Raw genomic sequence first — 25,869 nt, 5'->3', positions numbered from 1 at the left:
TGTAGGTGTTGAGGCAAATTTGTTTGGCCTTAAGAAGCCATTGTCTCCTTTTCTTATGGCTTACATGCTTCAATCTAGTCCTTGGGACAGTACAATCATCTGAACTGAAGCCTTTCGTACTTACAACAACAGATTAGGTACCTCTACTAGCCTTCACTTTTATCTTCTTGGTAGTAGTAGTAATAGAAACACTTAACCTAACAACACCTTGACTTGCACCAACAGCAAATTCAATTGCTGCACCACTAATAGTAAATTGACTTGGTGCATTAGCAGCAAATTGACTTGGTGTAGCAACAACACCTTCACTTGGGGGACCAACAACATGTTGACTTGGTGCAGTAGTACTAACTTCACTTGGTGCACAAATAGTGACAAAAGATTTCTTCTTTCGATTATGAGTTTTCTGTGTGTTTGTTTGACCCTAGACATGAAAATTAGAAAAAGTTAGTAACTAATAATAATAAATAATCAATAAATAAAGCTAGAAGACACTGACCTACTTTATTAGACATTTAAACTTATTATGTCCTTCTTGACAACAAAGAGTGCATTTCATCTTCCTTCCGACATCAAAATCCTTGTCTTTTTTGAACCTTCATATAGTTCTCTTTACTCTACTTCTTGGGTCGTCCAACATATTTCCTCATATATGGGGGTAAGACAACCTCCATATTTCGCTGAGGCTAGAACATTGGCCCTCTCACAACATGAAGTTGCTAGTCATATGTCTTTAGATATTCACTCTTTTCAAAAAAAGTCTACAAGATACTTTGTAGGGTCCTTTCCCTCATAATAGATAGCACTGATGGCATGCTAGCATGGCACTCCATCGATGTACCAAGCTCTGTAGGTACATGTCCCATTCTGTAGACATATTGTGTAGCTCTCCCTGACATGTTTCTTAGCATCTTCCCAGAATACTTCATGAAGATGGGAACCATTCTATTCCACCTCCCATTTAGTTGCCAACCCCTTATACTTCTTTAATTTTCTAAGTATATGAAGACTAAAATTAGTTTTCCACTTCATCCCTTCTACCCTGTTCTGCACCAATCTCCTCATCATAGAAAGCCTAATATTATCGAGCATGTTGATTATAGGCTTACATCTAGATTCTATTATAACTTTATTAAGTGGCTCACACATATTGTTGTTGATGACATCACATTTCGTGAAATCAGAGAAATATGTTTAACACCAGTGCAAAGAATCCTAGTTCTCAAGTAAGTGGTTGTGTGCAACCTTATTTATGAACTTGAGAAACTCCATTTGCCTTTTCAACTCTAGCTAGTTAGGAGATCTAGCATAGCACTAAATTTGGTATTTCAATTCTGCATCTCTAAGCCTCTTCCCTAACCTCGAGTAAATGTGTCGTGCACACCTTCGTTGTTCAACATAAGGAAGCAACTCATTGATAGCACTTAGTAGCCCATAAAATAAGAAAATGTACTTAGTTAGTAAATGTTTCTATATATATATATATCAACATATACAAAATAGGGCATGTTCATATATGAGTAAAATTTGCTCCAAATAAGCATGTATTTTAGTACTATGAGACTGTTGTAGAATGATTAATAAATAAAAGGCTGAGCAAAAAGAAATTGATAAATAAAAGTTGTTGCATATCCAAAATTTCAAAATATACATATATATATTTTGAAATATTGAATATTTCATTCAAATAAAAAGTAACAAAAAGCAATCATTCTCACCGCTTTAACAAAACAACTTGTAAGGGAGCAAAAATGAACCTGTAGAGCCAAAATAAACCTCTAGACCAAACCCTTGATATGCATCACCCAATAAAACAAGAGGTTAGCATAACCACCCTCCCTCTTACCCATCCAAGGAAATAAAAGAAATGCTATCAGAACCCATACAGACACCCCTACACACAATATTCACAAGTAGACACCATATTCACAACACACAATATTCACAAAGCAAGTGACAACAAAAGATAATCATGAGTAAAGAATCAAAAATTTTCAAAAAAGCCACATTCACCTTTACAATAAATTCTGAACTTTACCCAATTACAACATATTTAGATATAGAGATATATTATATAACTAATCTAATTGGTTTATAAACAAATATATATATAACTAATCTAATTGGTTTATAAACAAAAATTTACCTTCTGCATGTCACTCATGATGATCCAACCTATACCATCTTCAAGGTCAAGATAGGTACATAATAACTCAAAAAACCATTTCCAATGGTTCGTGTTCTCGACACCAGTAATAACTGCCCATGTTGTAGGGAACATTTGATTGTTCCCATCTCATCCAACGACTACCAGAAGTTGTCCTTTCACTAAACCCTTGAGGAAACAACCATTAAGCCAAAAATGGGTTCACATCCTTGTAAACAATTATGCTTTAATGTAACAAAGCATATGTACATTCGTTGGAAAACCAGTGCCTCTTCTGGTGCTATCCTATCCACCTTTATTTTAATTGTTGTCCCTTCATTTGTCCTTAGTAGCTCATCGGCATATTTTCGTAAACTTCTAAACTCCTCAACATAACTCTTTTGAACTTCCTTCACCACTCTCAAATTGGCTCTTCTAGCCTTAAAGAGAGGAATTGTCATAGCAAGCTTATTTTGAACCAATTTGGCTATTTGTCTTGCCCTCAGGAATGGCATTTTGACAATATCATCGTTAAACTTTCTCGCAACCACCTGGGTTATCACTCATTTATTTTAATTTGTGGGCAAACAATTGTGTGTTCCCAAATAGGTTTTCACTCTAAAAGAGTTATTGTTCCTATGCTTCAAAGCTAATATCTCCCACTCACAATCCATTGCAGCACACTTCACTCTTACTTTGACTTTATTATTAATTTTTGTATAAAAAAGCAAAGTGCTTACCCAAACTGTACTCATACAAGGTAGTTTTGAAGTGTGTTGGATCTCTGAAAATTTAACTAACAAAAAATTCTGAAATCTTGATACCAGAAGTATACCTGCCGCTAGATCTAACCTTTTGTGCATCGTCAACTTTCTACCCAAAGCTTGTTGAAATATAGCTCCTTAGATCATTGGAATCAATGTAATCATTGAGCCTTTCATTTCTAGCAACTTTTGATTGGCTTACAGCAACTTCTGATAGGCCTCCAACAGCTCTAGTTACTTCAATAAGCTTTTAATTGTAATGATTTCCCCAACAGATAGGCTGTCCTTGTCAAGCCCGACCTTATAAAATACTTGTCATGTCATTCATATGATTGACAATATGCTTGCATACTTGGAAAGCCCCGAAAGAAAAATCGTTAAAAGATGACAATGTACCAAATGATACAATTAAGCTAATTTAAGCCTCGAACTAGATCAAATAGAGAATTTAAAATGAAATTAAGAATATTAAAGTCCCAGAATGGTTTAATATAGTGATTTGGAGTTTGAGGATCAATTTGGAGTCAAACCGAAATTTTCATTGTCTAGGGGTAAAATGATCATTTGCCACCTAGGGACACAATGAGAATTTTTAGAAAATATTTTTTTTGGCCCCATTTGACTTATTGGAGTATAATTTGAGGGTTTGGCAGTGAAAAAGTTTAATTTCGATGATTTCTAGAGTGTAGGGGTAAAATCGTAATTTTACCACTCGCGGATAAAATTTGAGATTTTGAGAGAATTTAGATCAAATTTGACAAATTGGAGAATGGTATGAGTATAAGGGATGAAAAATATGTCTATAGGCAATCTTTCAGTTTTTGAGGCAAAATTATAATTTTTGACTTTTACAGGGGCAAAAGTGTAAATTTTAAAAAATTACTCCACCAAGACTTTGGATAAGTCTGAGAATTTTATCTAAGCTATAGATATGTGGGACAAGTGTATGGTGAAAATTTGGAAACAAATGGATGGCTAGAATTTAAGGAATTAATAAAATATTAAAAAAATAAATAAAATAATATTATATTATTTTAGCCTTTAAAAAGGTCAAAATTCCAGAATTCTCATCTTCTTCAGCTGTCCAAACCAGTAGAGAAAAGAGGGAAAAGAAATAAGAACCCTACCTGAAAATTTTGGGGAAAATCAAGAGAAATCGAGAAATCAAGAAATCAAGCATTAAAAAGGTAAATTTCATTGATTTTCCTTGTGATTTTTACTACCCATGCATTTTTTCTCATTTCCATGCAAAATTAGAAAGTGGGTATGGACACCCATGCTGGCCAAACCTCCATGGATGAGTTTTGAACTTGAGTTTTGGTTGATTTTAATTGAATTAAGTGATTTTAGTTAGGTTATATTGAAATATAGCAAAAATAAGCTAGAGATATAATTTTCTCCCATTGAAACCCATTATGCCGAATTTTCTAGGGGAATATTGGCTCCTGATCTTGATGTTTATTTGAGGAATTATGATGAATAATGATGAATTATGAGCCTAGAAAAATAATGGGAATTTTCGGAGCAAAAATACGAATTTTTACCCACTAGGGGTATTTTCGTAATTTGTTATCGGGACTGATAATTTGCACCACACTGAGGGACATTAAGTCAATTTGGGTGCAATTGAGGTATAGAAACTGAAAAAAAAAATTAATTTGGAGTTTAAACAGACGCGTATATCGATTTATCGGGTAAAAGATCGAAATAGGCTAACACCGCGTTTAGGCAAAATTTAGACATTTTTGCATTCCATATCAAGCATTAGTAGTCTAAATTAGTTTAATTTCAATTTAATACCAATGTGGTGAATTTCTCGATTTTGTACTGTGTCAAGGTGGTGAGTCCTCCGATAAAGGCAAGGGAATTGCACCCGAGGACCAGTAGTTTGAGTATTTCGAAAATCCCTATTCTAGACACTGTGAGTAACCTTACCATCACTTTAATTATCTAATGTATGTTTTTATTCGGTTTTGGTGAATTTTATGAAAATGAGTTAAAATGGTAAATTTTTATGTTTTGTAAACAAAATGAGTTTAAATGAAAATATTTTATAAATTGTTTTGAAACGAAATAATGATTTTGAAAATAGAGTAATTGGAGACCACTGATATGTTGTAAATTTAAAATTGAATTAATGGCTTATGTTAATATATTGGCATGACTGGCTGGGTTGTATTTTTTATGAATTGTATGAATTGCTTTATTTTACCCTTGCAGGCTAGGTAGTAATATATTAGCCCTATCATGCTGTCAAAATTTTATTGTATGGTGGGTTTGACCTGCTGCAGTGGGCTGGGTTCTGTGGACTAGCCTATTAGAGGGGCACAGAATCTTGTTATATTTTTACCTCGATTGGAGAGGCTAGTAGGGTAACTCCCGAGGTATAACTTTTAGAGTTCACTTCGCGCCAAATCACCACGTGAAGGGGAACTCGGCCAACGCCAAGGAACGACTATGTTTTCAAAATAAAAACATGACTTTCTAATAGTCTTGGCGAACTCAGTTGGGATAGCCCTCGGCCAAGGTATCCCAAATAACTGAGTATGATAATAATTTTTGGCATGAGCCAAGCTTTTTAAGAAATTCATAAGCCATACTGATTATTTGCTTTAAATAAATTGATTTCATTTGGTTGAAATAAGTTGAAAGATGATAAATTACAGTTTGATGAAATGTTTTAATAGTCTCCTTTTACTCGACTTTAGATATTTTGAGTGATGTTTGTTTACTCACTGGGATTTTATAATCTCACCACCCTCCTTTCCACCCATTTCAAGCTCAGAATAGATTGTAGATAACTGATATCGGCGAGGATTACAGTTGAACTTGCCACATCCAAAAACTGTAGGTTCATTTCTTTTGATACTTTTGGTCATTCGTGGGCCCACGTGTCACTGTAAATTAATTCTATACTTTGGTTATCTGCATTACAGTATGTAGGAATTTATTTTGCTTTTACACTATAAAAATTATTTATGTAGTGTTCTTAAAATATTGTTTTATGTGAAAATTGAATATTTTATTTAATACTTTTATTTTATTCTAACAGTCATAATTCCATTTTAAACGAATGTTTTAGACATCCAAAATTATTTTTGATTATGAAATATGTGTTTTCCACTTACATACTATATTTTTAACTGATTTTGAGATTTTTGGGATAAATGACAAAAAAAAATACCCCTGTGAGACGAAAATTATTATTTTTTTTTGTTTAAGTTGGAAACAGTTTAAAATCTTTTAGAATGTGGTATTTGGCAACAATTACCCACAGGGAAAATGAGAAGCTGATATTAAAGCCGTGCGGGGTTCCGGTTGACATTTCGGGTAATGAATATCGATCGAGATGTTGCTGCGATTGTCACGGGCTTGATGGGAGTTCCGAGTCGTGATAGTCCTCATCAAAATCCTCAAATGCAACAGCCAAAACCCTTTCTCTACTTTCCTTAAATTCTTTCAACCTCTCCCTGGCAAGTGCTAACTCATCCTCCCTTTCATCACTTAACCAAGCCATGTCAATTTCATCTTCATTTAATTCTTCAAGGCTGCCATCTGCTTTACTATCTATATTGTCCTCATCTGTTGAGATAAATTCAACCTAATCATTCATTGATTTAGGCAATGGAATAGCCTCTTGAGCATTTTCCCCATACTCAAAATATACGAAAACCACATTATTTTCCTTAAGTAGCTGGCACATGTCACTTACACTTTTATCATCAAAAAGAGTGGTCAAACTAGAATATCCTTCATAATGTAGCCCTTTAATCATCCCCAAATCATACTTCAATGCCATCAGTATTTGTAACAAACTCCAACAACACATGGTGTTTATATCAGGGACATCTACCAGCCTCTTTTTCCCACTTTTGTATGCAAATTTAAGGGTACAAATTAATGTCCCCTCATGATGGAAGCAAATCTTATTTGTTTTATCTGCATAATGAAATTTAAAAACTCAATCAATAATCATAAAACACAATAGCAACCAATAACAACGTAAGACAAACAAATAAAATGTCAGCAACAAACTTTTTTTCCTTCAATTTGATCCATTTACAATTTCAATTTTGTTCAATTTGATCTCTTATCATTCCAACATTTATTGTCAATTCTCATATGTTCACATGAAATGTACACAAAGCAACAAATAATAAACAAAGCATTCGGCTCACATTATTCATATAAAGGATGGCCATGGCTCAATAAACAACATATAAACAAAGCATATGGTAGACAAAGCAAACCATTCGGGACCACATTGACCACAATGTGGTCTACATTCAAGCTTACCTCACTCCTTAACAACCATAGCTTTCTCTTTTTCTTTTCCCCTTCCTCTTCTTGAACTTTTTCCTCCTTTTGAACTCTTTCCTTCTCCCGAGCTTTGAGTCGTCAGCTCAACTAGTTTAAAGCTCTCAATTTTAGATGACAAATTTAATATTAGTTTCAACCTAGCAATTTAGACGTCAATATGCTTCTCTTTAGATTTTTGATGGTTGAAATTTCAATGGTTAACGACTATGAGGATAGTAGTTGATTTTTTGGAGTTTGGAACTGTTTAGGGTTACAAATCGAGATTGAAGGACAAGCTAGCTCAAAAACCAAATGGCTAACAAACCATGTGGCATTTACTAGAGCAATATGATTAGTGAGTTAAATTTAATTTTTTGCTCAATTTAGTCCTCCGACTCCTATTTTTTCTTCAATTAGGTCCTTATGCTTCAAATTTTTGTTCAATTAGATCCCTTTGACATCAACCTAGATTTAATTTTGGAGGAAAATTTTCCCATCTGACATGCCGACATGCCATATCATCGTTGATATGTCAGATTGGCAGTACCATGTGGACATGATTGATAATGCCACATGGCATGTCCACATGGCACTATTAGAGTAGCATGTGCACATGTCACTCTGTACTATGTCAACAACACAAACCCACCTCACATGCCATGTCAACATCTCGTGTCATATCAACATTGACATAAACGTCGTAACGATCAATATAGATAAAAAAAATTAGAAAGACTCAATTGAAATAATTTTTAAAATTAAAGAATTAAATTATTATAATTTTGAATACAGGAACTAAATTAAAAACTACCGAATGGATACTTTAACCAAATTAAAACACTTGATTTAATAATTATGCCCAAAGCTTGAAATTGAGGCCAACGGTTCAGATTTATTTATTAGATCATCGCTAGTGGGAAAGCTCACAGCAGAAGTAGCCCGCGAAGTTTAGCCTTTAGCCATTTAGGGTTGAGGAAGAAAGTCCGAAAACCCCCTCTTTTCTTTCTGCTTGTGAGTTTTAGGTATTTCTTAGTTTTTATATTCTTCTCGTTTGCAATTTTTAAACAATTTACTGTTTGTGTGCTGCAGGCGGCAGCTGCTAATATCTCATCATGTCTTGGTGCACGATTGAATCCGATCCCGGTATGCTTATTCCAAATTTATTTTTTTAATTTTAATTTGTTAAGAATTACTCTTAATTATAAGGTGAAATGCTTTATTAACCATTAAGTTCTTGATGGGCTTTGCTTTTTCTTTTTCACTTTTTTTTCTTCAGTTGTATTTTTGGTATCTCATTCAGTTTTTCAATTTCTTTTTGGCTACAAAGTTTAAGGGGAAGAGTGGGTTTGGACCTTGGAACTCAATCCTCCTATGGACAGCAACTGTTAAGAGAAGTCTGGGTTGTTAGTCTTCAATTACACATATTGTTAGGGTTGTAGGAGTGATTGCCAATTTAGTGGTGAAATTTGGTTACTTCACTTTTTCTTTATAATATCTTCATTCTGCTAGAGAAACAATTTAACAGGTGACAAATGAATAAGTAAGTGGGAAATGTTATTTCCTTGTCTAAACGTTGTAGCAGAAGGAATGAACACACTTATTCTTAGGAAAAGCGTGGCTCAAGGTTATTCTCAAGTTTGCATTTAGTTTGTCTCTGATTGGAGTTCATTTTCTTATTATGATGGAGAATGAATTGAGTAGTGCAGATGATAATCTAAATATCGTCAAAACCTAAGATTATTACGGGTTTCATGAAAAGCCACATTTGAGAAGATTACATGTCTTTAATAACCACTTCTAGATAAATGGTGTGATTCCTAAATGTTAAACAAGTTGGGGTGGGGGGAGATTCAAGTTAGATGGCCATGAAGGGATGGTGAGGGACAAGAAGAAATGTGGGAAATAGCAAGGGCGTTTGAGTAATAGGGCATGAAAAAATCATCTTATAGCGATCATTTGGAGGGTGATTTGGGTAAAAATTTTGCTGCAATTGTTTTGCAAGATTACATTAATGCCTGGGTCAGTGTCTGTCCGAGGCATGATCTTTTTTCTTGATATTTCAGTGGATAAAATTTGTTGAAATCAGTCCCAATGCAGCACACATGCCAATAATAACATGCAGGCTTGATCGCCATCCATACACTTCATTGTTGTCTAATTATTGTTAAGGTGTTGGATGAGTTGGATCATCTTGTTGTTCTATTAATTAGATGCATATTCTCTTTTAAGATTTTCAAAGTGCAACATAGAATGTGCATGTAATTAATGGAAAAATGAAAAATAACCAAAAGAAATGCATGTTGATGTTTATTACATGATAATGATCGAGCCAATCCCTGCTTTTTGAAGACATTCTAGAATAAGATGGATTGAAGCCGCAGCGGTTGCCAATGATTAGAGGTGAAGTCCTTTTACATTTTTGTAAGGGCTATCATTGGTCCTTAACTAGAGTAAATTTGGTGCCCCTTCAGTGGCCTTAATAAGCCTTTTCATAAGCCTAAGAAAGGTAAGTTAAATTAGCTTGAGGTGCTAGGTAGTTCTTTTTAATTTTTTGCTTTTTTGCTACTTGCATAATACTTTAAGTATTGGGTTATGCGGTGTTTTTTGTTTGGCATTGGATTTGTTATGTATATCTTATATTTGTTAGTTGACATTGCACGTGTTAACATGTTGCATCAAGTGAATAATCATCTTTTAGTGCTCCTCTTGCTTAGTTTTAGCTGTGATGTTTTCTGGATGAGCTGTTTTGAGATTTAAGCTTGATGGGAATGTTTTCTGCCATGTGTTGCAGGTGTTTTTACAGAACTTATACAGCAGATGCAAGTTAAAGGCGTACAAGTAACGCTTCTTGTTTATGTGTTATAACTGGTCCCTAATGTTTGTCTTGTGGTCAGCTTTGCTTATGATTTCCTCTCTTTATTTTCTTTTAGATGCATATGTGGACTGATACTGTTGAAGCTTTTTTAATGAATAATGAACAAATCAGTTAGTGCTAGGTTAATTACCTCATGTGTGTTCTGTACCATGCTATTTAAACGATCCCATTCTCATTGTCATGGACAAGTCATATAATTGGAAGGTTTGTTAATGGCTTTATGCATGGTCTTGTTGCCTTAGAACTAAGTCAATTACATGTGGGTGAAAGGCATAAGGATTCTTATAATATTACCCTTAAGCTTCCAATTGTATCTTGGTTCAACTGAACTAAGTCAATTACTATTACAATAGATGAGAAGAAGAAAAGTAGAGGGGAGGGAGGGAGGGAAAACTCAAATCAGATATACAAGTTCTCAAAGAACTCTTCATAACTGAAAATTTTGTGAGAAATCAACTCTTATGAATTCTAGCAATACTGAGAAATAAAAAATAGGCACCTACAAATTACTAACTTGTTTTTTCCTGATGGATTAGGATTTTTAAAATCATTAAACTTAGGAACATATTAAACATATATGTTCTAAGGCCTCATTTTAAATCTCATAATTTAACTAAACCCGAAACAAGATCCAATGGACCGTATGACTAATGCCCATTCAAGCAAAACAAAAAGTTATTGAATTCCTTTGGATGCTAAAAAGTTGTATAAACTGATAAATTATATTTTAATGATTACTTAGCCCCCGAGGATCTTTTTCTTGGACCAAAGGGACTTCTTTGATGATATAGAGGCCTTGATCTTAGCCTTTGACTTCCAAAAAGGGTAATGTCTTCTAATTAAGCTATTGCTGCACCATTAGCATACTTTAAGCCACAAACTGAACCTGTTTATAGGTTAAGCTAGACCCTACATAATTGGATCAGATTGTGTTGGTGTTAAGTAAAATTGCTTCCATTGCCATCCCCACCCACTTACGCTGTTAGTTTTTTGCTTCTTCCTTGCACCTATATTTAACCCAATGTACAGCTATCAAAGTCTATCTTTGTGTGGGGTTGTGGGTGGGTGCATAGCTGTGCATGTTCTTTATATATGTCTGAATGGAATCTATAGTAGTCTGTCTTTTACCTGCATTTATACTGTCATGACAACTTATGTCTTAGCAGGTAGAGGAGTTGTATTCATTGGATCTTGATGCTGTAAACAATCTTAGGTGAGTTCTTACTTGGTACTGGTCATTTTACATTTTCACATTTGAACCTCTTCCTTCATAATTTTTCTTCCCTTGCTAGGCCTGTGTATGGGTTGATTTTCCTTTTCAAATGGCGCCCAGGGGAGAAGGATGAACGTCTTGTAATTAAGGACCCAAACCCTAATTTATTCTTTGCTAGTCAGGTCAGTTACAATCTAATTTGTAATTTCTGGAGTCCCAACATATTTGCAAAATCTTCTGAATTTCTTGTTCCTACATTTTCATAGGTCATCAATAATGCTTGTGCTACACAAGCAATATTGTCTATCCTCATGAACTGCCCAGATATTGACATTGGCCCAGAACTTTCAAAGTTGAAAGAGTTCACTAAAAACTTTCCTCCAGAGCTCAAGGGTCTGGCTATAAATAACAGTGAAGCTATACGTACAGCCCATAATAGCTTTGCAAGGCCTGAGCCTTTTGTCCCAGAGGAGCAGAAAGCTGCTGGGAAAGATGATGATGTCTACCATTTCATAAGCTACATACCTGTTGATGGGGTACTCTATGAGCTTGATGGATTGAAGGAGGGACCCATTAGCCTTGGTCAGTGCCCTACTGGCCAAGGAGATATGGAATGGATGAAGATGGTGCAACCAGTAATCCAAGAACGTATTGAGAGATATTCGAAAAGTGAAATAAGATTCAACCTCATGGCAGTTATCAAGAACAGGAAAGAGATGTACACTGCTGAACTTAAGGAGCTCCAAAAGAAGAGGGAACGCATCTTGCAGCAGCTGGCTACCATACAGTCGGACAGACTGGCAGACAGAAGCAGCTTTGAAGCACTAAACAAACAACTTTCAGAAGTAAATTCAGGGATTGAGGGTGCCACTGAGAAGATTTTGATGGAGGAGGAGAAATTCAAGAAGTGGAGGACTGAAAATATTCGCAGGAAACACAACTACATACCCTTCTTGTTCAACTTCCTTAAAATTCTTGCTGAAAAGAAGCAATTGAAACCCCTTATTGAGAAAGCTAAGCAGAAAACTAGCAGCTCTAGGTGAAGCGCTTTTCTGTTTTGTTTTTCCTTTTTGATTGACTAGATGCTTAGTCCAAATCCAAAAGAAAAGGACTGAGCTTGAGGACCCTTTATGATCATATGTAACAGCTCTGTTTACAAACGACTTTCTCCTTGGATTTTGTCTTTTATGTCTTTTGCCTCCCGTGTTTGTTGATGCTAACATTCTGCTCTAAATAAACATCTTTGGCTGATACAACATGCTATGAATGCCATTTTAGCTTATGACCTAGTGGGAATCAAATAATTGCTATTCAAGTCTTTGCTGCCGTCTGTGGACTGCATTTTCCCACTTAAAGATGAAGAACAGGAGACACTTATCTGCATTTTTGATTGCATAGAGGTAGTACGACAATATTAATTAAAAAGGGTATATAATTTTTTGATGTTTTATGAGACAACATCTATGCTTACATGATTAATTTGGTGCTCCAAAGTAAATAATGGAAATGTGGAGCTTGAAATATGCACATCTCGGATGTGTTCAGTATAAAATATATTTAAGAATTATGTACATAATCTATAAAAAGGAAATAAATACATATGTATTAAGTCCATTTTTTTTTCTTATTTAAGTTTCTATTCCACGTAAGCATATTTACAAAAGAATTAATAAACTTTTTTGTTAATGATAAGAATCCATCTAATAAATTGAATATCTACATAGTATCCTGCATTTCGACCTGATTAAGTAATATTAGTATATTTTATAATTGAGTTTGGGTAGTAAAGTTACTACCCCTCATGGTTTTAGGTAAGATTCGAGCAGTGGTCTTCTAGCACCTACTACCTAAACTTGATTATAACTAATTATTTTTAATATTAAATATATATATTGTTTGTAAATTCCTTATAATAAATGTAATACGTATTAAAATTCATTAACTACTCTAGATATGATTTCAAATTTTAATTTATTTTTTTATGAACTAACTTTAATTTATTAATTTAATTTTTATTAACCATATACATAAAAATTATTTTAAATTTATCTTAATCAGGTAATTAATAAGTACGTGTATTTAACGGGGTAATATCTAGAATATTTGGATATGAGCTTAGGTAGTAATTCAAAAAATGAATCGAGTATTTACAGGATTCAAATACTCTATTAAATAATAAGATTTGAGTTAAGATATTTTACAAATAACAGATATCCTACTTGTTAACATTGATTTAAAAATTTAATTTTCTCAAATTACTTGCTTAATCTTCCTATAAACAAAATTTTGAGAAACCATGTTAGACTACCTGAATTAAAAAATACCACTTATCCAAAGAATTGCATTTTAAGATTTAAATCTCTCATTTCATATTAAATTTCTTTATCCCTCAAAAAAATTAAAAAAAAAAAAAAACTGGAAGACACAAAGAGTAGAGAAAAAAAGGCCCAGACCCTCCCTATTGGATATATAGGAACAGAAGCAAAGGCCCGGTTGCTAAAATTTCGAGCGTCTTCGCCTTAAAACCCCCAAAACCCTAATCCTATAAATCTCTTCCATTTTCATCGTCCTATGCCCTTTCTTCCTCGCCTCCTACTTAACACTAAACCCACTCCAAAACCCTAACGAAGAGTATCTCAAAAGGAGAAAGACAACAAGCAAAACCATGCCTGAGGTTGAGCTCTCTCGTTCAGAAAAGAAAAAGCACAAGAAAAAGGCCTTGCTCGATTCCGAAACCAAAGAATCCGACCAAGATTTCATGATCAAACCCCAGAGCACCACCCCATCCATCGACACTTCCCAGTGGCCAATCCTTCTCAAAAACTACGACCGTCTCAACGTGCGAACCGGACACTACACTCCCCTTCCCTGCGGTTTCTCCCCTCTCAAGCGACCTCTTGCTGAATACATTAGGTACGGTGTTCTGAACCTTGATAAACCCTCTAACCCTTCTTCCCATGAGGTTGTTGCTTGGATTAAGCGTATTTTACGTGTCGAAAAGACCGGACATAGTGGAACTTTGGACCCCAAAGTCACTGGGAATCTCATTGTGTGTATTGATAGAGCCACACGGCTTGTTAAATCCCAACAGGGTGCAGGCAAAGAGTATGTCTGCGTTGCCCGTTTGCATTCCAAAGTGCCTGATGTTGCTAAGGTTGCTAGGGCTCTTGAAACTCTGACAGGAGCTGTTTTTCAGAAGCCGCCCTTGATTTCGGCTGTCAAAAGACAGCTTAGGATTAGAACTATTTATGAAAGTAAGCTTCTTGAGTATGATGCAGATAGGCATTTGGTTGTGTTTTGGATTTCTTGTGAGGCGGGTACTTATGTTAGGACTATGTGTGTCCATTTGGGATTGATTCTTGGGGTCGGTGGTCATATGCAGGAACTTAGGAGGGTTAGGTCTGGGATTTCAGGTGAGAAAGATAATATGGTGACAATGCACGATGTTATGGATGCTCAATGGGTTTATGATAACTATAGAGACGAGAGTTATTTGAGGAGGGTGATTATGCCTCTTGAAGTTCTTTTGACTAGTTATAAGAGGTTGGTTGTGAAGGATTCTGCTGTTAATGCTATTTGTTATGGGGCGAAGTTGATGATTCCAGGTTTGTTGAGGTTTGAGAATGATATTGAGGTTGGGGAGGAAGTTGTGTTGATGACTACTAAAGGAGAGGCGATTGCGTTGGGAATTGCAGAAATGACAACTGCAGTGATGGCTACTTGTGACCATGGTGTGGTAGCAAAGATTAAGAGGGTGGTTATGGATAGGGATACTTATCCGAGGAAGTGGGGTTTGGGACCAACTGCGTCCACGAAGAAGAAATTGATCGCAGAAGGCAAATTGGATAAGCATGGAAAGCCAAATGATAGTACTCCTAAAGAGTGGTTGAGAAATGTTGTGTTGCCAGCTGGTGGGGATTCTATGGTTGCAAGCCTTGCAGCTTCTGCTGAACCAGCTGTGAAGGATAGTGACACAGCTGTTGTAGAGAAGGAGATTACAGTGGTGGAAAAGGAAAAGGAAAAGAAGAAAAAGGGCAAGGGTGAGGAAGATGGGGAAGGGCACAAGCGCAAATTGGATGGAAGCAGTGATAGCGCTGTTCCAGTTGTTGCTAAGAAAGCTAAAGTTGAAGAAGCAGAAGTTGAAGTTGAGAAGAAAGAGAAAAAGAAAAAGAAGAAGGATAAAGAGGATAGTGATGCAGAAACTGAACAGAAGACTGAGAAGGGGAAGAAAAAGAAGAACAAAGATAAGGTTGAATCTAGTTCACCAGATACAGAGAAGTCTGAGAAGAAAAAGAAGAAGAAGAGCAAAGAGAGCGAGGAGGTGACTGCTGTTGTTAACGGTGCAAATGATGCAGGGGCTGATAAAAGTGAAAAGAAGAAAAAGAAGAAAAAAAACAAAGATGCAGTAGAGGAGTAGGTGAGCAGGTTTCAGAACTTTCCTTTTATTAGGAAATTATTTTTTTTGTATGTTTGGCACCTACGGTAACTCTTTAGTAGTGTTGCAGTTTCTCAATGTAGTTTCTGCGGAAACAATTTTTATGATTTAGTTTTGTGTAATGGAGTGCTTTCATTATCTAAAATATCTTTTGATCATTCTCCATTATTTGTTTCTCTATCTGTTGTCCCTTACCTAAACCTCATGTTAATGTTTTGTCTTAAACCATTTTTAAGAGGTATCTTTGCCTTCTTGTCATAATGGCAGCTAATGAAAGAATTGTGATGAAATTTTGAGGCAAATGTTTACTTTTAATTTTACACGTCTGTGCTGTGAGATGAATGGGTTCCTTTGTTAGATCAAACCATGGTCTCTGTTGGTATTTGTTCCTTGGTTTTCACTTCAATTTTTTCTTTTTTAAATCTTTTGGTATTTTCTCCCTTGTTTATGCCTTCTTCCGATTGTGAAAATCATTATGTTTGCCAGTCATGTCTTGGTTTGACTCCAATTTTCTAATTCGACAGGAAAGAGATGCTGAATTATGAGGGAACCTGTGTTTCGTTATGGGAATGGCCAGCTTTGTTGGCATCATATGAATATTGGGGATTTGAAGGTTTGTAGTGGGCTATGTTCACAATCACAAATGACTTTGGTGGCACCCATAAGAATGGGACGTAGTGTATATGGAACATGAACATCCTATGCATCTGCCTTTGAGGTTACCTTTTGCTGCTGATGCTGTTTCCTTCCTGTCCTGGTACCTGTTTTTATTGGCTTTTCGAGGGCCATGCTTACTTGCCATTGAGTTAATGTGGGAAAAGGATGTACGGTTCATGTTCGGTTATTCAAGGTTCAAGAAAGAAGGCTATGTTTTATTTCCTTTCCTCAATCAAAAAAAGGGGGCTAAAGTTTATTAAATCTGAAACCTGAAATGGAGCAGAATAAAAAGTTAAAAACTGAATGAGAATAAAGTGATTAACAATGGCTTTTTTCTCTTTTTCCCTTTACTTTAGTTGGGTTCTTCCCATTTTGGGTTTAAAATTCAGCAATTGTCATATTTGGGCCGTAAGAAAAAAACACCTGGGATTCAAAGGAGTGACAACGTCAATCGCTTTGGTTTGGACCAGTAACCAAATCTTAAACCATATCAGAATCTTCAAGTCTTTTAACAACGTCCATCCAACAGAATTGAACTTAATAGAAACCAAATGAATATGAACACATTGGTTTCATTCGGTATTCCATGAAGAAAGAAAATCAGATGAGAACTTCGTCTCAAGTTAAGCTGGTCGGCATAACATATTACTGACCCACCTCTCAGGTCGCTGGTGTAGGAATTGCTATTAATCTTGCTTTTCAATTGATGGTACAGCAAAGAGCAATACAGTTTTTGGATTGTACTCACTGAGTTAATAAGGTGAAGTATATTCTCTTGTTTTTTTTGGTACTTCCCCATTAATGCCACACAACTGCAAAAATTGTTCAATTTGGCGTTTTAATATATATATATATATATATATATATATAATATTTGATAATATTCATGCATTTCTTGCTGCCTTTGATGGTGGGTTTTTTTGCTTGCCTCTCTTTGATTGACTTTTTAGGAAACGAAGCATAGGTATCCGGAGCACACTTTTTTTTTTTTTTTTCTGTAGATTTCAAGCAATTAGTTTCATAGCAAGCATGGATATATGCATGTAAGCAGAGACTCTGGGACCACTAGGGCACTGGTTTAAGTTCTACATAAAAAGGTAGCTTTTTCACCAACTTTATGTTATTTTGTTTTCCAGTTACATGTTAGTTGATTAATATGATTATTTGTTGGGTTTCTTCTTCCAGAGGTATTAGTTATAGCGTATATATTGCGGCAAATGTAATTTCTACATGCTGTAAAGACTCTTATTCTGGACTCAGACTCACATTATAATTTTAGGGAAACAAGATTGTACGTAATATGAACACCTACTCGTATTTCAATGCAAGACAACCAAATAGCCCACTCCCTTTTGTATAATACCCTCTCCTGATGATGATCAGTATAGCTTCTTCTTTTTTAAAAAAAAAAAAAAAAAAAAGGAGAATAACGCATTCTTTATTTTATAAGTAGTCATGCAGGCCAGTGATAGCATCTCTGCTCTTCTCTAGCCCAAATTACGTTACACACTTCCAAAATCCATAGTACCTCACATAAAGGAAACAAAAATTCTGAGGCAAATCCAACTTGGGGTGTTTGCCACACTCAAAACTTATCTATCTCTCATCATAAATATTTACTACCATGCTGGAATATCAATTTAAGTAAAGTAACCACTGGATTTAAAGAATAATGAAGTTTATAGTAACATGTTGGGGATGTAATGCAGCCAAAAGACCTTGCCATGAATCTCCTGGTGCACCAGCCTCCTGATAGTTGAGAAGCTTCTTTTGGTTATAGTAATCTTCCAACGGCTTGGCCTGCTCTGAGTATTCAAATGCTTTCTTCCTTCCTTTCTGATTTCCCTATAATAGAAAGATCAGTTTTCTAATACCAAGTGCATTCAAATTAGGAAGAAGTCCTAATGTACTAGTTCAATTACTAATAGTTGTCTGCTTGGGCTTCACTTTGATTTTTGCTATCCCATTTTTTTGGATACTATGTTCCCCTGAAAGCTGTTTATCAACTTGATCAGTTTCTGCTGCCTGCCTTCACTACTTTCCTCCTATGCAGTCTTCAAACCAAATTTTGCTCTTAGATTATGTTTGAGAATGAATTATAGTACATAGATGGATGTGGTTAGGGACCGGGTGAGGCATCTCATCCGTGTAGACAGTATCAGAGAAAACATGACATGGCTAAAACTTCCTCAGTGACTGAAATCAATATTAACTTCTGAAAGTATTTACCTTAATTTGACTAATGTGTTCTTCTCATGTGAGGGAGATGGCTTGAGAATTGGATATAACTCATCTGTTCTTGTTAAACTTAAAATGTCCTTTTTAAATGTTTTTCCAAGTTTCTGTCTAGTAAACTATTTGGATTTATATATATATAATTCGTTAAAGCTTTCTATATTTTTTCGGAAGACGGTGCAAGTTGTAATTTACAGGGTCATTGCTTGCCTCTATAAGAAAGTTATAGACCTTGTAGATATCAGCAGAAAGTTGTTTGGGTTGACAGAGTTTAGGAAATGATTATTCTATGATCTTTTTCCTTATAGTTTGTGTTATCTATTTGTACCAATTCATATGAATGTATTTGTTGTTTAACAATGCTAAGAATTCAGGATCTAACACTTTTCTAGCTTTTTGTGCCTTCTTGAAATTGCACCATGCATACAATTTCTAGCTTTCAAGATTCCAATACTTCATTGTGGTTTTTGTTTTCCTTCTGTTAATTCATTGTAATAACCATAGAAATTATGCAAAAAAAGTGGCTACCATATCACATCCTGCTCAATCTCTACCAGGAGGTGATAATGATCACAACTCAGCCATGCATAATGTTTATTTCTGACATCCAGTCATATAGAGTGGCTGACATCATAATAACTGCTATACTTTTCATAAATGAAAAAGATAATACGCAACACCATACTTATCCGGGTACACATATGGTATTCTTATTTGTTTTCCCACCACAGGCATGCTAAAAATATGCTTTAAGGTTGCAGAAGAATCTTGTGTGTAACTTACAACCTCCACTAAATTACAACTTCCATCCTCTACACTGCTATTTCCTCAATGAATGTTTAAACAGCAATCTTTTCCACTGTGTTTCTACTGTGATGTATCTCCCTAACAACTTGATGCCTCAGGGACATTCCAATTGATCATATGAAATAGCCACTTCTTTGGCCATACCTGCAAGATTATTGGGAAGTTAAAAAAAATGAAGCTACACCTTTATATATCAAAATGAGCTCAAATCTTCAGTTGAAGAAAAGATATTAGCAGGGTGCATTTTTGCCATATCAATGAAATTTCCTAAGAATGCTCTCCCAAGTGAGGGGGTTTAAAGAAAGAAATCTAGTATTATGCTGCTTCTGAAATTTTGCAAATAATTGGTTTAAACAAAACCAGGTTTAGAAATGGTGGGCTTGTCCGTATACTTTGTTCTTATGAGTTTCTTTTACTTAGCTTCTTCTTCTCTTGCTCTACAGGTTCCCTATTGTTAATATCGTCCTTCTCGGAAAGGATGAATAAATAAAGGTCTCAGTTCTTACCTTGTGGACTAAGAGCAGGTTGATTGCTTTTGCTGGAGAAGTTGCTGCTGCTGCATCAGGGCTTTTGATGAGTTCAACTTATAGTGGGAATGACCGTTTCAAATGCTTCTACAAGCAGCTCCACTCTCCTTTTCCTTTCTGGAGTTAGTTTAGCGACCACTTTCTGAAGTGCATAATCTAACATCCATTCTTCAGCATTTCTTCTGTCTTCCATGTTTTGATGCCTTAGGAGAACTTTCTCTGATTCTGGGGCAGGATCTAAGGGCAGGTATTGAGGGGCCCGTGGGTTAAATTCTCTGACCTTTTCTAATGCCTTGACAAATCTCCTAAGAAGGATTAATTTTTTCAGATTGCTCCAATTTCTCTGCACTCTCTTCTTGGATTTATTTCCCTCCTCTGTTTCTCTTGTTGCTTCTTTTTGGCTGCTTACATTTTTGGACTTCAGTGTTTTCTCTTCAGAATTCAAGGTTGAACGAACCTCTGTTGTTATATTTCTAGCTTCTTCAGAATCCTCTTCAGCAGAACCAGTAGAACTTGAGATGATATGTACCTCTTCACCATGTTTCTTTTCTGAGAGTACTTGATCTGGAATTGCATCACCTGTAACTGATTGATTGTCTGATGTGTCATCTTGAATATCTGGAAGAGGTATTTCATCTATTGCTTCTTCTACCAGCTTTATAATCTCATGGTTGTGGCATTCAATATTTTGGCTGCCTGTTGTGTAATTCTCCATCATATCCTGACCTACTGCAAAAGAACCTTGACAGTCAGCATTCTTCTCTATTGAAAATTTGCTGGCAGCATCACCTTGTACTTCCTCATCTGCTCCATTGTGAAGTGGTTGTGATCCATCTTCGGTGGCACTACCAGAGACCATGTGCTTATATATTAAGTACCAAAGCCTCATGTATTTTTGTCTTTCCGACTTGGAAACATCAGCAGCAAAATTGGACTCAAATTGTGCAAGTGGATAACTGAGGAATTTATATTTGGGCTGAGCTCCTTCACCAACTTCTGTTTGGCTTTCAGGTTTACCAGGGTGCTGATCAGCTGAATTAATTAAGTCACTGGACTCCAAATCTTTCTTCTGAACATTGAATTCAGAACCCCCATTGCTGACTTCTGAATCAAGAATTGAAATTTCGTCCTTCGAGATTTTTTGAATAACTTCTTCATTTTCTGGAAAGAATTTCTCATGAGAGATCCTTACGGCATCCTCATTATTTAAGGACTTATCAGATAGTCTGTGTTCTTCAAGTTCAGACAAAGAGAGGTCAACAAACTTCGGCTGAGCATCCATGGAAATCGAAACATCTTTCCCGTCATTGTCATCAACTGCACCAGTATCTTCTTTCATCATGTCCGTACCACTCATTTGTGAGGCTGCTATGCACAAAGATTGTTCTGTGCAACCACAAAGCAGACTTGTTACTTTGGGCTCAGGAGATGCTTTTTGGATTTCCTGGTGTGCCATTTGGGATTCGTTGACTTGGTTGTGGTCATCTTTGAAACTCATTTGAGGATACGACGATTTGCCTGGCAAGATTTCTGAACCATTTTCATTTTGTACACTGTCACCATTATGAACTAAGGACTCAATATGGGCTTGAACAGAAGTTGTAGGAGAAGAAGCTGCTGCATTGGACCTCATATCATTCCCATTTTCTGGTAGTGGGATGATTGTTTCAAAAGCTTGTACCAACATAGCTACTTTTCTTTTTTGAGATGGAGCCATTGTTGAGATAACTTGACGAAGTGCATGATCAAGCATCCATTCCTCAGTATTTTTTCTCCCTTTCATATTTTGATGCCTCAAGTGAATCTTTTCTGCTTCTGGGTCTCTATTCATAGGTAGATTCCAGGATTTGCGAGGCTTTAAGTTCCTCACCTTTTCCAATGACTTGACAAATCTCTTGAGGATGATTATTTTTTTCAGATTGCTCCAGCTATTTGGCATTTGCTTGTCAGACTTTTTTCCTTCTATTTGGGCTACCTTCACTTCTTCAGATGCAACTTTATTATCAGTTTGAAGCTGCTTTTCTTCATGATCTTGTACCATACAGTCTTCAATGGAAGCAGAGGAAATTGAGATGCTTGCTTCTTTACCTTCATCCTGCTTCGTTAACAAGAAATCCTCGTCTGAAGTTATTTCACTAGCAACTAATTGATCATCAGACGAGTGGTCTGGAATTTCTGAGAGGATCTTGTCAAAGGCTTGTTGTACCAGCTTAATTGCATCACTTTGACTGAACTCAATCTTCCGGTTTCTTGCTTCATGATCTTCTATGCTCATAGCCTGATCTGTCTGTGAAATTTCCTGACAAGAGTCCTTATTTTCACATGCATTGTGCAGATTTTCTACTTGCTCTTTTAAATTCACTCCAGGAAGAGGTTTTTGAGTCTCAAATTCTGCATCAAGACCTGTAACCATATGCTGATATATCAATTTCCAAAATGTGAAATTCTTCTGATTTTCCTTATCTGTTTTGCATGCCGCATCAGTAGTACTAGCAGCTGTAGAATCTGCAGCTTCAAGGATCCCATGATCTAGCTCAGAATCTCCATTCTTCTCTTCACTAGCTGACGTTGGTTCCTCCATCATCCCACTAACAGAAGCTAAAGAGAAAAGACCATTGGGAAGCTCAAAACTTCTCCCAGTTGAAACAGTCTCCAATTTTTTGACGTCTTTTCCTAAATCACCTTTATACTCTTCCAAGTTCAAACTTGAAGCTTTATCTTCGTCAACATCTCTGTGAGCTTCTTCGTCCACTGGAACCACTTGATTGCAGGTGCTTATAGTTTTGTCAGGCCTCAAGGACAGCTTGTCAAGCTGTGTTGCGTCTCCAAACTCTTCTGAACTAACATCTCTACAATTGGGGTGGCCAATTTCTTCTATCTTGGTCTTGGTATCAGGGGTATCAAAATTTTCTTTATGCTGTTCTGCTCCAACTCCACTGCAATCCACACTTCTTTCCTTAAATTCTACTTTAATTGGGTTATTATTTTGGTGCAGATTCTCTTCATTACTGGAATCTGGATATAATAATTCACCAGGCACGCTCCCAGCCAAATTTACAAAATTACTGCCCTCCTTTCCTGTGACTGAAGGAATCTCTTGGATATCAACAGTTGTTTGTTGAACTGCAACTCCAGGATCTCCATTAAAGACTCCTTTCTCTGTCTGGAGTCTTTTCTTTTTTTTACCAGAATGTTTTGCTTTTCCAGAGGATTGACGATGTGGTTTCAAGCTCTTCTGTGTCTTTGCCACTCTCCGCCTCATCGAAACAAGCCTCTTCAATGGAGGTTTATTACCATGGTTATGGCCATGGAGAGAGCAATAAGAATATCGACAGACATTCAAGACTGCATTTCCATCAGATTCACTTCCTCCTGGCTTAATCTCTACACGATCTGGAAATTTGGAATCTTTGAGAGTTGAGGAACAGGTAGCTCTCTCTATGCTTGGGTCTGAGATGGAAGAAATTTCAGAGCATTTCTTTGTGGAAGGCCGCTTGGATTTCAAACTTGCCATTTTAGTTAAGCGCCTCATAGGTCCCAACGCACATGTTCTTAGAACTCTATTAGATTCGTTACCAGGATAAGCTAACTTTTGTTTTTCATTTGTTGAAATTTTCTTATTCTGATCACTGCTATCAAAACTAGATTCAGAATGACTTGGACTTGCCTGTAACTGCTCCTTCTTCATATCACAAGAGCTGGTTGACTCCAGGTAATGAGGTGCTGAATCTACCTCGCTGGATGGAATGATAGGATGCTGATCATCTTGGAAACTTACGTCTCTCCTAGATGAGTTTGAGCTCTCAAAAGATACAGGTCTAATTGACTGTGATTTCTTCTTCAAGTCAGTTCCTCCAGAAGATTTCCTCAGCTGGGGCCTTCTGAGTTTCATGCTGGACTTTCTTGTTACAGCTCTTACAGGCTTAAAACTAGATCGCCTTGTCAATGTTAGCTGCAATTCCTGTCCACATGAAGAAATATTTGGTTTTTGAACAACTTGAATTGTCAGTACAATAAATAGTATGAAAACTTCATTCTGAAATTCTGGCACTTGCCTGAAAATTCTCCTCCTTTGCATCAGAAGAGCTTGTGGGGTCTATGTGATTTGGTGATGCATCAGACATCTCTATTGGAGTAGATTGCTCCGAGCTTGCTGCATACCCTGATAACACGGTACGGAGTTGACTGGATGAAGATCTTCCCTTTCTTGTTGATGGCATTCTTGAGAGCTTGATTGATCTCAGCTTCTTCATTTTCTTCCCTGGTTCTGCTCTTCCTCTGTTTCTGCCATTCTGATTCTCAAAAGACGATTCAGTTGTAGTTGACAGCGTTTCTGATTCCATGAAGTTATCAGCATCTGCTTCGTCTACAACCTTGGTAGAAATCATTCTTGGAATCTCTAAAAGGTAACAGATATGATTCCCGGACTATACAAACAAGAGGGGCAGATAGAGATTGGCTGAATAGGAACTGATCTTCACAAGGAAAATTCTTGTTTTTGGAGGAATATCAGAATACTTGCTGCCTGTTATCCAAGTAAAGCTGCTGCATAGAAAGTTTTGAGGATGTCTCAGAGCCAGAAATTTCACAGGTTTAATTTTGCCTGCAATAAATGGTTTCCTATTCTAATTGGATTTCAGATTTTAGCTGTCAACTTTGCATGTCACTTTTGAATAAGGTTTTGAGGGTTGAAACATTGGAGGAAGATGCTTTTAACTTGTACGGGGGGGAAGAGCTATTGACTTGGGCTTTGTAGAATAGACTCAAATCTTTTTCTATGCCTTTGGTTGGTGGACCTCATAGTGGTAAGCACTTTTATTCCTTTACTTATACACATGGCATGTAAACATAAATGGAAATTCCATAATTGATGCTTTCTATACGTCTGGCAATGCTCCAAGAAGGAAATTTATTCAATACGTTGAAAAAGTCTATAACCCATGTGGACCCAAAGCATACTTTTCCTGATTTCCATAGTTTTAGCATATGTGCCCCAGGTTGGCTCATCTGATTAGATGCTGCTTCATAATTGATATGCCTCTCTGTAAGACACCCATCTTTGAATGTTTGATGGACATCATGTAGCTTGCCTGATGAGCCCAAAATATAATGTTTCTAGTTAAAAAACTTTGGCCAAACGCTGATGATAATTGCTGCTGTGAGATTTCCATGAGGGGAAATTGACCTCTAATTGTTTCTTGAAGAAATTCAACATATCAGAAGAAAAGTATGCCTCCTTGTATAATTACTCTTAACTAATTATTCTTCTGGCTTTGCTGATGTTGCATCGATGCTGATTGATAGATTGGCTTAAGCTCATTTGAATGCGAAAACATTGCTTTAGACTGTAGAGTTTGAGGAGATCATTGATAAGAGATTGAATTTAAGAATTCATTAATTTTTTAAATATTTTAATTTTAAATTTTAAATTATTACACGAGCTCGTACTTTATTATTTTATATGTTATCGGTTAAGTATTCGTACTCTTGAAATATTTAATTAAAATAAATTAAAATTAATTTTTTTATGTATGTTATTAAAAAAATTAAAATAATAATATAAAGTTATTTCATAAAAATCTAAATTAAAGTTTGAACAATTAATAAATTTTATTAAATATTATATTAATTACAAAAATTTATAAATAAAAAATAATATATATATAAAATTAAATTTTATATATTAAAAATAATTACTTGTAATCGAATTTAATGGTGGGTATTCTAAAATTACTATTTAATCCCATGATAGATAGTCATACTATCCGATCTCTATTCAAATCTGATTATAACATATTCTAATCTTACTTAATCAAGTTAAATAATGCACAATATACTATTATAAGACATCCATTTTGTTAAGAGGTTTTTAATTAATGACAAAATAACGGAAAACGAAGCAGCTGACAGT

The 25,869-nt window shown here is 35.8% G+C and overlaps 3 protein-coding genes and 1 long non-coding RNA gene across 5 annotated transcripts; 3 read left to right on the top strand and 1 right to left on the bottom strand.

Moving 5' to 3' along the window:
* Window positions 1–8,087: 8,087 nt before the first annotated feature.
* On the top strand, window positions 8,088–12,553 carry UCH2 (Peptidase C12, ubiquitin carboxyl-terminal hydrolase 1). Of its 2 annotated transcripts, XM_007028518.3 has the most exons (6): window positions 8,088–8,220; window positions 8,299–8,352; window positions 10,001–10,047; window positions 11,251–11,297; window positions 11,377–11,479; window positions 11,564–12,553. In XM_007028518.3, the coding sequence occupies exons 2-6, from the start codon at window positions 8,322–8,324 to the stop codon at window positions 12,338–12,340; spliced, it is 1,005 nt and encodes a 334-aa protein (XP_007028580.1). In that variant the 5' UTR covers window positions 8,088–8,220; window positions 8,299–8,321; the 3' UTR covers window positions 12,341–12,553. The 2 variants fall into 2 exon arrangements, with proteins under 2 accessions (XP_007028580.1, XP_017977517.1); XM_018122028.2 differs by lacking the exons at window positions 8,088–8,220; window positions 8,299–8,352 and adding an exon at window positions 9,559–9,715.
* A 1,250-nt stretch (window positions 12,554–13,803) lies between these two features.
* On the top strand, window positions 13,804–16,468 carry NAP57 (NAP57 homolog). The gene is made up of 2 exons (XM_007028516.3): window positions 13,804–15,714; window positions 16,257–16,468. The coding sequence occupies exon 1, from the start codon at window positions 13,963–13,965 to the stop codon at window positions 15,712–15,714; it is 1,752 nt and encodes a 583-aa protein (XP_007028578.3). The 5' UTR covers window positions 13,804–13,962; the 3' UTR covers window positions 16,257–16,468.
* Window positions 16,469–16,862: 394 nt separating this feature from the next.
* On the top strand, window positions 16,863–24,895 carry LOC148762790 (uncharacterized). Its single transcript, XR_016026562.1, has 4 exons — window positions 16,863–17,149; window positions 17,340–17,486; window positions 19,875–22,855; window positions 22,954–24,895. It is a non-coding gene; the product is annotated as an uncharacterized LOC148762790 (long non-coding RNA).
* LOC18598821 (calmodulin binding protein) lies at window positions 19,192–24,346 on the bottom strand. Its single transcript, XM_007028514.3, has 3 exons — window positions 24,014–24,346; window positions 19,938–23,919; window positions 19,192–19,575 (listed from the first exon to the last, which is right to left on the bottom strand). Exons 1-2 carry the CDS (start codon window positions 24,344–24,346, stop codon window positions 20,011–20,013), a joined length of 4,242 nt encoding a protein of 1,413 aa, XP_007028576.3. The 3' UTR covers window positions 19,192–19,575; window positions 19,938–20,010.
* Window positions 24,896–25,869: the final 974 nt, after the last annotated feature.

Source organism: Theobroma cacao, chromosome 5 (assembly GCF_053813885.1).
Source record: "Theobroma cacao isolate CCN51 chromosome 5, ASM5381388v1, whole genome shotgun sequence".
Classification (NCBI taxonomy): domain Eukaryota; kingdom Viridiplantae; phylum Streptophyta; class Magnoliopsida; order Malvales; family Malvaceae; genus Theobroma; species Theobroma cacao.
This window is presented reverse-complemented; position numbering and strand designations above follow the sequence as displayed.